We start from the raw sequence: 13284 nt of genomic DNA, 5'->3' as shown, positions 1-13284 counted from the left end.
TGTCTGTCAAGTATGAAAATCAGACCCAAGGCCACATCCTTCGTCTGACTTGTTTACGGTGCATTCCCTGTAGGCAGCATCAGCCAACCCAGCATTTATGTTAGCTGGAAACTTGCCTTCTGTTTCAAACAAAGCTATCTAGCTTACCAAAGTGAAGGGCTGCCATGCCCGAGCTATGGGGCATGTAACAGAAACCACGAGCAGGCAACTCGGTGACTACATATGGCTGGAAATTGCAATTCACGAGTCTATATATCCTGGCAAGTAGGCTGTCCATGGTCCAGGCCCGGCAGAGCTCTGTCCAATCATGGCTTCTATAGTAATCCTAGGCCCTTGCCAAAACAAACTGACACAAGCCCAACTTTTGCGCGAGACAAAAATGCCCCCGAAACACTAAACCGTGTCGGGTTGGGCCGACAGGCTATTAGGGAACACAACCTTGGTCCATTTAATAAAGGAGCTTAAATTTTAGGTCTGGGCCTGGCCTTTAGGTAGACCAGCCCAAGCCGGCCTGAAATGGCCATTGCCCAAAGGCCAGTGGGCCAAGACTGTCCCATTGACAGCCCTATAGTAAGAATGCAAGGAAATTGTAGTTTGGATATTGTCACTGTTAGACCAGTAATTCCAAGCTGGATATTAGTTATTTCTAGAACCCGGACAGTATAACAATGCTTTTTAATAAATGTCTCTGCAATGACGAAAGATGGGGTTGGAAATGTCATTTTTGTAAAACAAACAGACAATGGGAATGTCGGCTACGCCCATGAGGACCATGTTTATATGTCTACCTTGGAAGTACACGGGTGGACCATCTCCTCCTCGGCCCCGCAAATCAAATGTTCCCGTCGTTAGCTCCTGTCCTTCGGCCGAGTATGTTCGGGTTTCCAACTAATATGAGTTGGGCACGCAATGATCCAGACCGCTGGCCTGATCCTTCCTACTTTGGACTGACCATGACCCGATGTTCTCCTACATATTAAGAAGATTGTATCTACCAATTTTTGGCACTTCCTGAGTTGAATCTCGACCGTTGCTGCTGTCTAACTTCATGGCTATTGGACGCGAATTATGTGGGGCCTGCGGAGATGTCCGTGAGAAATCCACTCCGTCCATCAGGTTTGCAAGCCCATGTTAGGACATGCGACAAAAAATGGGACAGATCCTAAACTCAAGTGGGCCACAGGACCTAACAGTTGAAATCTTCCTGGTGCCCGTCGTGGTGTTTACATGCCATCCAAACCGTTCATAAGGTTACTTCTACTGGGATGAACTGAAAACACAAATATTAGCCCAATCTAGAACTTCTGTGGCCCCAGGAATTTGAACTGCTGGAGATTTCTCTTTTAACCGTCCATTTCTTTCGCACGCTTTTGGCCAAACTGATAGTGAACCTTCCTATTTTTGGTTGTAGGCTTCTCGTCTTAGGAGCTGCTTGGAACGGTCACGCGCATGTGCCAAGTTGGCACACGTATGAGTGACGTCGACCACAAAGCGCACTAAGGCGAGTATACTTAAGCAGGGCTCCAGTTGATGGATTTGTGACGATGACATGTGGTGGTTGTTCAAGCTCGCAACATAGGATGCCCACTATCTGCCACGTAGCGTGCCTGGCGACCGTCAAAAATATATAGCTGTACAACGCGGAACATTCAAGACCCGGACTCTCTCAAGGGGAACGTGTTTAATATTCCAGAAAACTGTAATGTCTCACGCCCTTCCAAAACGTGGTGGGTCCCACTAGTGCAGGTGGGCCCCGGTACTAAAAGTCACAGCTAAAGGACTGTCCTGATGGTGTCCCATAAATCACAGGACTAGGGCTGTCGATGCACCGGGTTCAGCCCAAGGAAAATCAGAATGTTCAACTTCAACAGGGCCGATTTAAAATTCCAGGTGTAAGCCATCTGCAGGCTCAGCCCATCGACAGCCCTGATAAGGCCTGAAAGCGGGTCCCAGCCCGCTTTGGGATGACCTATTATGGAGCACGGCCAGAAAATCTGGTCCGTTGATCTCGACCATAAGATTTTGCCCATTGAATTTGGACGGCCGAGTCTCCTTCCAGAATTTTCTATTGGTCCATTTGAAGCCACCGATTTGGATGCTTAAGACCTTTCAATCAGTTGGGTCTTCAACAGTGGGCCTTGTCCACTTGAAAATAGGCCGAAAATAGGCTATACATGCACATGAACCACGGGCACTTTGACCAGTTTATCAGAGTCTCGCCCCTAGAAACGTATATGATCTCGGGGCAATACACACAGGCAGATTAGATTGTTCATGCGCATGCACTCGGAGATTGTACATGCCACAGAGAATTAGTAAAATCAGACCGTCCCAATTCGTTGGTCCCACTATAGATGGCCCAAGAGCAGAAATTTTCTGATGTTACAATGGCCAGTTGTAGGGTAACTAATGGACGGTTGAAATGAATAACGATGATGGCCCATGGTTAACAAACAATTTTTAGTTAATTTTCGGCTAGGATTCTCCAATCAATCCAACTTTGGGTTATGAATGCGATTTGGGCCTTTTAATTTGATACACGTGTCATGTGATTGCAGAGTGCATGAGTATGAACTATCACTCTCTCACAGAGCATCTAGTGGATGGAAACAGACAAAACTTACCTCATTAATTTACACCTCTATTTGTATGAATGAATCAATAAAGACGAAAATACCCATACATTTTTTATAACGTCTGAGATTTTCACTATTTTGGATTTCTAAAAATCCTTGAATTTTTTTTACAATGTAATTAACTTATATTATTATTTACTGACCATTAGCTCTCAATATTAGTTTTTACATGGGTGGTACCAGTAAAGAACTGCACAAGTCCGATTAATCAACCGTAGGAAGCCAACAAATACGCATAATTACTTAAACACTGAATTTAGCCACATGATTTGCTCACACAGAGCCTAAATCTAACCGACCTACCATTGATTAATTAAGACAATTGTAACTAAATTAAAAGATCTCCTCGAAACCGAGTTAGATAAAGTCCGGATCTTGACTAATAGATCAAATCAACCCCGTTATTCTTTTAGCCTAAAATTGACGGTTTAGAGTAATCATGACCAAATCTCCACTTTCACTAGTTATAAATAGGCTACACTATGAACATATTTAATCAAAACCCTAATCATTGCCCACAAGAAATCTCAATATCTAATTCATTCCAGAAATGCTTCGATTTTTCGAAGAAGCTCTAAACCGCTCGTTAGTGGGTCACTAGTTCCAAAACTATAAAATAATGTCTATTTTATTGGGCTCGACATCCATCGTGGAAGTTGGACCCGGGTGGTGTCCAGAACTGCTCAACTTGAGCCGAAGGACGAGTGCACGAGAATTGCAAATACCTTAAAGGAAGAAGCTGAAACTTAAATGAATTGGGTTGTCCACTCTCATGCAAAGTTGAGAATTTCGGACCGTTAGTTTACGACCAAATTTCACACGTAAAGTAAGGATATTTTCCTGCTCATATCCATATAGCCGCGGCCCCGATCGACCATCGGTGATCGTTGAATAGACTTCTAATAATATCTGTCGATCGGCGCATCCAAATGGCGGACTAATCATGTTCATATGTAGATCATCATTAGGGCTAACTATCCTACGGTGTATATCGACATGTACACCCCATAATGGGCCTTGAAGGTTAGAAAAACCCTCCGATAGGGCTAGTATAGTAAAAATCCAACCATTGAGGATATTTACACCAAATCTGACACTATATAAGGGCCTCATTTGGGCACCCCATCTTTCCATACGAATTTACATCCTCTAAGGGAGAGAAAGAGAGAAAGAGAAGGAGAAAGAAGAAGAGAAAAAGAGTAAGAGTAGGAGTGGGGAAGCTTTAGTGCTTCTTTTCATCGGTTTCCTCCAATCAAATCCCTAGCATCGATCACTTTCCTCCGCCGAATCCACCCCATTTGCGATTTGGAGGTAAGAAACAAACCTACTTTCTAACCTAGGTTCTTTCTAAAATGGATTACATGAATCTCATATAGTTCTTGGTGTTTATATAGGAATTTGTGATTTTCCCTAAATCCCTAACCATAGAAACCTTGCGTCCACCACCACAAGAGCAAGATTCCCAAGTAATCACCATTTTTCTCCATATATGCGTTTTATAAGCTACGCCTTTGCATGTATCCTAACATGCGGGTGCATTTGACTCAGGACCTCGGCAAACCCTCCCGTGAGTCCAACATCCCTAAGACGATTCCGCAAGCCCTCAGGGACTTATAGGTGCGGACTATTATCCTTAGGTGGCCAAGTGCCAATTTTAGAATGAATTTAATGATTATAAATGTTAGGGTGAAGTGCATGAGTAATTTAGAGAAAACCTAGCTAAGAACCTACATGATAAGTCCACCCAACTTGTATGCAATGATTAATTGTTGTTAATTGGTCTTCAACATGTTTAGGCATGGAATTGGTGTTGCATGTTCATTTACGCCTTTGATTTTTGCATGATCTTCCCTGTAGCATATATGGTTGCATTATTTCTTACTGTGTTTATCTGTACCATGAATGATGTACTGTTCTTGGTCTCTTAGGTAATCAAGCATCACATGCACACATGTCTAACTTATGCTATTATGAGTAGTTGCATTCATTTTAATAATCTGAAATTTTATGCTTCATGTATTGTACACATGATTCCACCTGTACTAGAAGATGAACTCTTAATTACTAGAAGTGTTATAGAATGTGACCCATTTCCTGAGTTGATCAGGGAACTGAGATTTGTGAAGGAGGTCCCGTTAATTGGGCCGTCCTGTGACTAGTCTGACTAATTTGGGCGAACGCGAACGGGCGACGGTAGTGGGACTACATGGGTTGCTTGCACCCGATGTCATGCGTTGCGTGCTCGCCTGAACTTGAGCGGTCTAGTCCACCGACTGACCAACTATATTTGTTAACCATGTTTGCTCACGCTTGTTTGGAACCTGTAACACCCCTCGTCCACTGATGCCTACTAACAACAGCTAGAAACTGATTCACAGTCTCGTGAGCAGGGCATGGTTGAATGAGACACTATGTCCAAGCTGTCGGCCTACGCCGGAGTGACGAACCTCCCTATAGTGACCACGAGCGATCCCGCTTCCCAGCACTCCCTACGTGCTTGAAATCGGGGGTGGGGACTCCGGTAGGATCAAGGATCGCGGGGTCTTGGCTTAGCACATTGAGGGATCCTTGTCTCGCAAATGGATGAAGGTATTGATATCGTCGGGGTATACCAGTTTTCCCAACCTGCTGGATGAACGAAATTAATTAAAAACTCAGCTAATACATTATTCACGTATCGCATTACCTAGGATTTGGCGACTTAACAGTTGAGGTTGAAATGAGAGAGTATTGGTCATGTGCGACCGTGAGACGAAGTCGCTCGAAAGAGTGTTGTGGGTAAGGTCATGCATCATACATAACTCATGCATACGCATTAACAAAGGCTATTTAGCGATTTATGAATTTATATTTTTTATTAAATTCATCATGAAATTGTTATTTGATGTAACTTATGGCTAATTACACCCACTGAGTTAGCTACTTACTCCCCACTCTAGGACGGTGTTTTAAAACATCAACCAAACACGTCATTAGATGCTGGTGAGGCAGAGCTCGACGAGCTGAGCGGGGAGCATGGATGAGGAAGGGAGCTTCCCTGTTTTCAGACTTTCGGTGGATCCTTTTAGTTTGAGTTCGGGCTACTGCGGGGTATGAGACATGACTCTAGTCACTTTGGGTCATGTATGGGTGGGATTAGTTTCCTATTTAGATGATTTTGGATTTATGGTTTGGATATTTTTATATTTAGTAACACTTGATACTACTTTATGACTTACTCATGCTTTATGCCTTGATAAATTCTCCATTGTTTACGAGATTATTTAAATGTAATTAAAATCTGAAGTCCATTAGGGCACCCATGGTACTTGGGAATTCGGGAGACGAGTTCCTATACAGCCTCTGAAAACTCGGGGCATTACATTTACCTGAAAATCAAAGATATTTTTATCTAAAATTTTCCGTACCCTAAAAATCTACTTTCAGGGTATAAGTTTTTGGCCATTCTTATAAAATAAAAATAAAAATGCATGAAAGTAAGCGCCTACCGTGCTAATTTTCTTCTTCATGATCCGGACTCGGATGGAATAGTTTAGCACACAGCATAGTACCGTGTGCTACTGGAAAGGCCTTGTGGACCCACCATGTTGTATGTGTTTTATCCACTCCGTGCATCTATCTTTTCAGCTTATTTTACGGCATGACCCGAAAAATGAGACAGTTCCAAATCTCAGGTGGACCGCACCACAGGAAGCAGTGGTAATTGAACACTGATTCAGTGATGTTGAATAGGATCGGACTCAAGAGTACGAGTCAGCTCGGATGGGTCACCTCCAACTCAAGATGAGTGATGCTGCCAGGGTTAGGACCGAGCCAAGCCAGGCCCAACGCTAGCGTTGCTAAGTGAGTCAATGGTCTAGATTACCAAACCATGGGCCCACTTGTCAGAATTGTAACCCTGTATGCACTGAACAAAGACGCGAGTCACGTTAAAAAAAAAGGTCGGCAGGACACGTGCCCGAATGCATGTTAGCAGCCCGTTTTTCAGACCCGCCGACCGACACAATCCAACTTTGGACCTTTGGCACTTGGCAGGCCACCGATCCGATAAGGGGCCCGACGCCTACTCTTCTTTTTTTTAATTTTGACCGTCCGTTTACGTGTCGCTGATCAGGCACGAGGATCGTCTCGCTGCCGGATATTGGTGCACTTGTCCAGTGACAGTGGGGCCCACTGGTGGATGATCCACCCTCGCACTGGACTACCTTGGTAGGACACGTAGATCACGTGACCACTTGTCAGAGCTGAAAACGTGGGATGCCTTGTGAAACTTCGGTTCCAGGATCGTTTGATTTCTTCGTTGATACTCTGGGGTGTCCGATGGTTGATACACAGGAACTGAGAAATTGTGCTTGTTGCATACACGTCACTCAAATTGAAAACCGTCAAAACGGTGAGCCCCACTTTGGATGTATCATAAACAAAAAGTTACATTAGTTTGATAACTTAAATAGTTGATAGGTGGACATTTATTGGATGGACGAGATGAAAAGTAGAAGATGTCCTTCAGCAAACAAATGGACGAAACAGAACTTAATGATGGTGGATCAAGAGCTACGTGATCCCTCCAGTACCCATGTCTCAATGATGGTGGGTGCTGTGGGCCCCACCATGATGTATATGTTTTATCTATTCTGTCCATCCATTTTAGGATATCATTTTATGGCATAATCTAAAAAATGAAGAAGATATAAATTTCAGGTGGGCCATACCACGTGAAATAGTGGTGATTGAATGCTCACCGTTAAAAACTTCCTAGGGCCAATCGTAATGTTCATTTGCCATCCAACCTATTGACTAGGTCACACAGACCTTTATGAAGGGAAAACACAAATATCAGCTATATCCAATACTTCTGTGGACCTCAAGAAGTTTTTAATGGCCAGTATTTAATTACCACTGTTTACTGTGGTGGGATCCATATGAGATTAGTATCTTTTTCATTTTTGGGATGACACCCTAAAATGAGCTGGCAAAATGGATGTCCGGTATGGATAAATCAAATACGCCATTGTGGGGCCCACAGCACCGGTAATGGAGGGGTCACCACCGAATCCATGGATCAGACTACACAAACATGCCACTTCTACACTTGCATGGTTGGTAGGTACACCATCTCTCTTACACGTGCCATTCTACACTTGCATGGTTGGTACACCATCTCTCTTACACGTGTGTGGCTTAGGAAACCTCGTCTCTTCTGTTATAATAACGAATATATATTAAAACAACATAATTTAACTATTAAAACTAATTCAACCCTGTCCATCACATGAAACTGATCGTACCCGATCAAACCGGATTATTAACCCGATAACTAGACTTTTTGACCGAGGCTTTGCGGGTTTTCATTTGTGGGGCCATGCTTCGGTCATCCAAACCATATTATCGTGGCCTCCCCCTATTGATAGACCGTGCCCACAAATGGACCCGAATCCTCTATATGTAACATCCACTCCGTCTATCAGGCTCCATACCCGATTCTAGGCTGTGAAGCAATAAAATTCAGCCAGATTCAAGTAACCGATGGGACACACTACAGGAAAAAATTGGGGAGGGGACGCCAACCATAGGCTTTTGTGTGGGGCTTCCATGGTGTGTATCTTTCATCAAACCCGTTAATCAGGTGTAACTCATTTGGATGAAGTGAAGATAAAAAGATCAGCCCGATCTAAAACCCAAGTGGGCCACACCTCGTGAATTTGGAGGTTTTAGGAGAAAATTTACATTGTTCCCACCATCGGTGCGGCTCATCTGAGTATTTTTACGGGGCTGATCTTTTATATGTACGGTTCAAATAAAAGCGTAATCAACGGATGGACTGAGTGGATTTATATTAAGCTGGGGCCCACAGAGCTTGCGTAAAACAGGTGTTGTTGACGTGGGTCCCATGTTGACTAATCTTTGGACGTTTTTCAGTTAAATGACTTTCCACCGTCTATTTGTAGGCCACAAGATAGAAGGGATAAAATTGTTTCAATGAAGGAAATCTTCAACTATGGTCCATCAAAGGAGAAGCCCAGCACACCAATGGTCTGGATTGCCCAAACATGGCCCCTGATTCTTTAAACCCTAAACCAGCGTATACTGCACAAAGCCTCAGGGTCGAGTATCATATAACACAGTTGAAAAATGAAACCAAAGGCACGAGCATCTGCGGCAGTAGGAACCGCGCCTTGTCTCCAAGCCCACTACAAAAGAGCATCTCTCTCCATCCTTTCCAATCTTGAAAAAGAACCCCCTTCCTTTTTTTTCAAACCAATACAGAGAGTTTGATTTTTAGGCCCCTCTTCCCTCCCAAAAGAACCATTTTTTCAACCTCCAACCTCACAAACGCTCCATTTTATTCTCCAAAACTAGCGAAATCACCCCCCAAAATCAAGCTACTCCACCATCTCTTCCCCTAAAACCATGGATGGGTATACAAAGATCAGAGCATTCAACCCCACCAGATCAAGATCCGTTGATTTTTCAGACGTCTCCCTCTCTCCTCCTGCAAAAACCCAACGACCCCAAATCACAATAACCAGCAACAAGGCCCGTGAACCGTTCGCGGAGGAAGAAGAAGCAAAGATCGAAGAAGATGAAGGGCAGAGATTTGGGGTGATTTTGAGAAGGAACTACTCTGTTTCTTCCTACTCTTCTACTTCTTCTCAGAAGTTTGGAAGGCCTTCTGTAAGGAGAGCCTTCTCAATGAGGAAATCCTCATCCGTATCAGAAGGGTATTGCAGGATCCATGATCAGTGGGGCCCACTCTCTCCTCCTCCACCTGATGGTGTGGACATGATGCAGATGAGATCTAGGAAGAAGAGGGGCAGTATCCTGAAAGCCTGTAAGCGCCTTTTCGGATTTTCTTAATTAATTATTTTTATTTTTTAAATATTTTAGAGTTCGTCTTCCATCTGTCGTTGTTTTGGATCTAGCGTCTGTCGCAGCTCACTGAGGCCCACGTGCTAGTTTGTCTGGTGATCAGCACCGTCCATATTGTGCAACCTGTACTCTAAACATTTGCAGATCACTGTCTGCATATGAATTTAGAACGATTAAAAAGGATTTTCAATGGCTCGCATTCAACTCTCAAATCAAAGATTAGGATTATCGATGAAGCGTAACTACGAAACGGTATGTTACCCACATTCGTTCAGAAAATATGGACCGTTCAAATCGACTTTCTCGGCATGTGGACCCTGTGGGCAGCGACACACGGTGGATTCTGAATCGCGACAGAGGCAAAAGTACTATTTCTGTATTATTAGTCAACTGGAGTTATACGTTGTACGTTCCTGCGTGTTTGCACTGTTCTCGCACGTTTCTGATTCCGACAACTGGGGCCCATCGGATGGTAATCTAGGCCACTAGTCTGTTGCATCCCATCTTGGATGGACCACTCTCCAAAAATCTCTAGTATTGGAAGCTACCATCGGCCAATCTTAGGACACTATGCAGTTGAACGTGGACCCGTGTTGATTTCTCTCCTTAATCGGTATTACCCACAAAAGAACGGTTGAGATAATACTATCGGGGAGTTTTTTTTAAGATTGTGGTCCATCCACAGCAAGATTCAGCAGACGAACGGCCTGGATTACGGATCCATCTGCCCCAATGGTCCAAATTGAAAACTAGCGTATACTGTACAAAGATGCCGACTCAATATTTTTGGGTTTCTTTAGTTACTGTTTGAAATGGTTGTAGAAATTGTGTAGTCCGCGAGATTAATTTAAGTGGATCTGGTGGGCCCATGCCTATATTCCTTACCTTGTTTTAGGGTTACACGGACGTCATTTAAGTCAAACCGTCCAGATTGTGTGACCCAATGTAGATAGGTCATTACTTCAAGATCAGATTGATAGGCAAGTCACGTGCCCTATGGGAGAGGTAATCGACGGTTTGTTGGTTGAATTTGGACAGTTTCCTATTTTCCATTTCAACCGTTCATTTTATGTTCACCAATCGAGACACGTAGGATTATGAGATTTAATTGAATCTTCGTTTGTGACCATCTAATGTGGGGTCAAGATTTTGGGCGGTTTAATTTGAGTTAGATTTGTGCCACGTGCACAATTTGTGAGTGCATGCGTATGGACTATCACTCCATAACGGAGTATCATTTTTAAAAAAAATTCTATGATTGCCGCAGCACCCGCCATCTGGGGTTGAAAGTCGCGGGTTGGTGCTCAACCTAGCCCAACCGAAGGTTCCCGTACCTCAACCCAACCTAACCCAACCTTGGGTTGAGAATTCTTAACCCAAGTCCAACCCAAGCGGCTCGGTCGGGTTAACCGGGTTGGACGGGTAGATATATGTTAATATTTTCATTATTACATTAGTCTATTATATTTTCAATACACGTTTACTTATAATTTTATTAATTATATATGTCATTATTTATCATAGAAAGTTTATTTTTTCTAAACAACCAAGTTAAAATAGAGGACAACTACTCATTTAAAAGCCATATTGTGTATCAAGCAGTTTATTATGGAGAGAGAAATTCAGCATATCTTGTTAGCTTGAGTCATCGGAAATGACGTGGACCAATGAAACCCGATGGCACTGGAATTTCTAGTGCCTTCAATACAGATGATCAACACTCAATTATAATTAATTTTTAAGGAACTTATATATTGACCGGGTTCGGATTGGGTCAGGCAACTCGAGATCTCAACTCGAGCCAGACCCAAGTTTTATCAGGCCGGTGTTTGTATAGCCCAAGCTCGAAACCAAACCCGATACATCCTGCCCAAGCCTAACCCAATGCCGGGTCAGTCATGGGTAAGTAGGGTTGAACCCGCCCAACTTTCAGCCCTACCGCCATCACCCTGAAACCCTAAACCGTCGTGGCGCGACTACGTGGCTCCCACCTTGATGTATGTACGTACGATGTAATCCGTGCGTTTTGCCAGCTGGTGGCAGGACATAGCCCAACTTCTACGGGGCCCAGCGTGATGTATGCATTTCGTCCATGCTGTCCACCTATTTTGCCAGCTCATTTTAAGTTACGAGGCAGGCCATGTCTCCCGAGGTTTTGCAAAACCACCTTTCCCAGCGAGCCAAAGATCATGTTTCACGAGAGCAGATACAAATATCAAGTGGACCACACGATCGGAAGGTTTGAACGCCCACCGTTGAAAACTTTTTGAGGGCCACAGCAGTTTTGGATCAAGCTGATATTTGTGCTCTCCTTTCATCCGGGTCTGTGTGACCTTATGATAGGGTGGATGGCAAAAAACATTGACTGTGGGCCGTAGGAAGGTTTCAACGGTGGGCGTCTTCGTCCCTGCTGTTTCCTGTGGTGTGGTCCACTTGATCTTTGGATCGGACTCGTTTTTGGGCTCACGCACAGAAAAGAAATGGACGGTGTGGATAAAACACATACATCACGGTGTGGCCTACGGAGCCTGAGCCACGTCGTGCCACTAGGGGGTGTTGTACGCTTTCGTATATTTCCGATGGTTTCTACGGTGAGCATCCTATACCAGCTATTCCCTGTAGCGTGGCCCACCTAAGTTTTGGATCGGCCTGACTACTGGGCTTAGGTCCTAAGATGACGTGTCACAACTGATGAATGGACTGGATGTATATAAACAGAGTGTTGGCCCACAAAGCTTGGATGTTGCCCGCTCTTTCGACAACCGGTGGTGGTGCTGTAGAGGATTCCGGTCCTTCGGTCCCTCTATCCCTGCTTCTTAGTTGTTATCAAGCACTTTACGTTCATACACGTGGCGCACATATACTAGATCCGTACAGTTCATAAACTGGACCCTAATATGATGGACGGTGCCCTGATGCTACACCGACGGAATAATCCTTACACGTGGTGACTCATTCTCGTCAAATGCGAGAGTCGTGCGCATCTGTCCAGGCAACTTGGATCACGTGGATCCTGGATGGGGTATGTATGCAATATCAGTTGTAAAAAATAAAAATCACACTAGTCAGACAAACCAACCATCCATTGATAATCGAATAAGTTAGTTAGAAATACCGTGAACCAAAAATTACGATTATTTGGTTATCAGACTATCAAATCAGTGGACATTTATTTGATGATCGTGTTGTTCATTATATACCGAATTCAAGAATTTGGTCACTAGGTATTGTGCGGGTTGACCCCAAGCAGCAGGATAGTAAGATATGTCAGAATTGAACTTATCTGACTGAGATATGAGGAGAATGGTCGCCTATTTAATCACTCACAAGTTGTTGTTTAAAATAATAAAACAATCATAGTAGGATAGGGTTCATCCTTGGAGAATGGATTGCTTGTTGATTTACTTACTAAAAGACTTTCAAATACAAAAACAATGGATAAAAATAAAACATTTACAGTCGATCACAAGAAGTAACTGGAAAACACATTTGAACGGCTTGAATTGCAATGAAAATCGTCCAACATATCAATGTAGATTCAAATTACAACTAAGGATTATAGCTATTGAGTTACTGCTACTTCTATATAGGATTAAGCTACTGGTTATGCTAATGAATGTAAAAGATAATTTATGGTAAGGAACATAAGGGCCTATTTTGGAGCATGGATTTGGATCCCCTAGGATTAGAAACCCCCTGGATTTACAATCCTCCCAGTGTGTTTGGCACCCTAGAGTGTAAATCAACTTTAAACCAAAAGTACCTATCCATGATATAT

At 43.5% G+C, this 13284-nt stretch overlaps 1 protein-coding gene across 1 annotated transcript; it reads left to right on the top strand.

Annotated features, from left to right (window-relative positions):
- Positions 1–9047: 9047 nt before the first annotated feature.
- On the top strand, positions 9048–9494 carry LOC131224535 (uncharacterized). The gene has a single exon (XM_058219888.1). The coding sequence runs from the start codon at positions 9048–9050 to the stop codon at positions 9492–9494; it is 447 nt and encodes a 148-aa protein (XP_058075871.1).
- Positions 9495–13284: the final 3790 nt, after the last annotated feature.

This window comes from Magnolia sinica, chromosome 2, assembly GCF_029962835.1.
Source record: "Magnolia sinica isolate HGM2019 chromosome 2, MsV1, whole genome shotgun sequence".
Taxonomy (NCBI): Eukaryota; Viridiplantae; Streptophyta; class Magnoliopsida; order Magnoliales; family Magnoliaceae; genus Magnolia; species Magnolia sinica.
The sequence above is the reverse complement of the archived record's forward strand: the minus strand, read 5'-3'. Positions and strand labels throughout refer to the sequence as shown.

Coding starts and splice junctions, on each gene's coding strand:
- LOC131224535 (XM_058219888.1), top strand. CDS start 9,048: ATGGATGGGTATACAAAGATCAGAGCATTCAACCCCACCAGATCAAGA.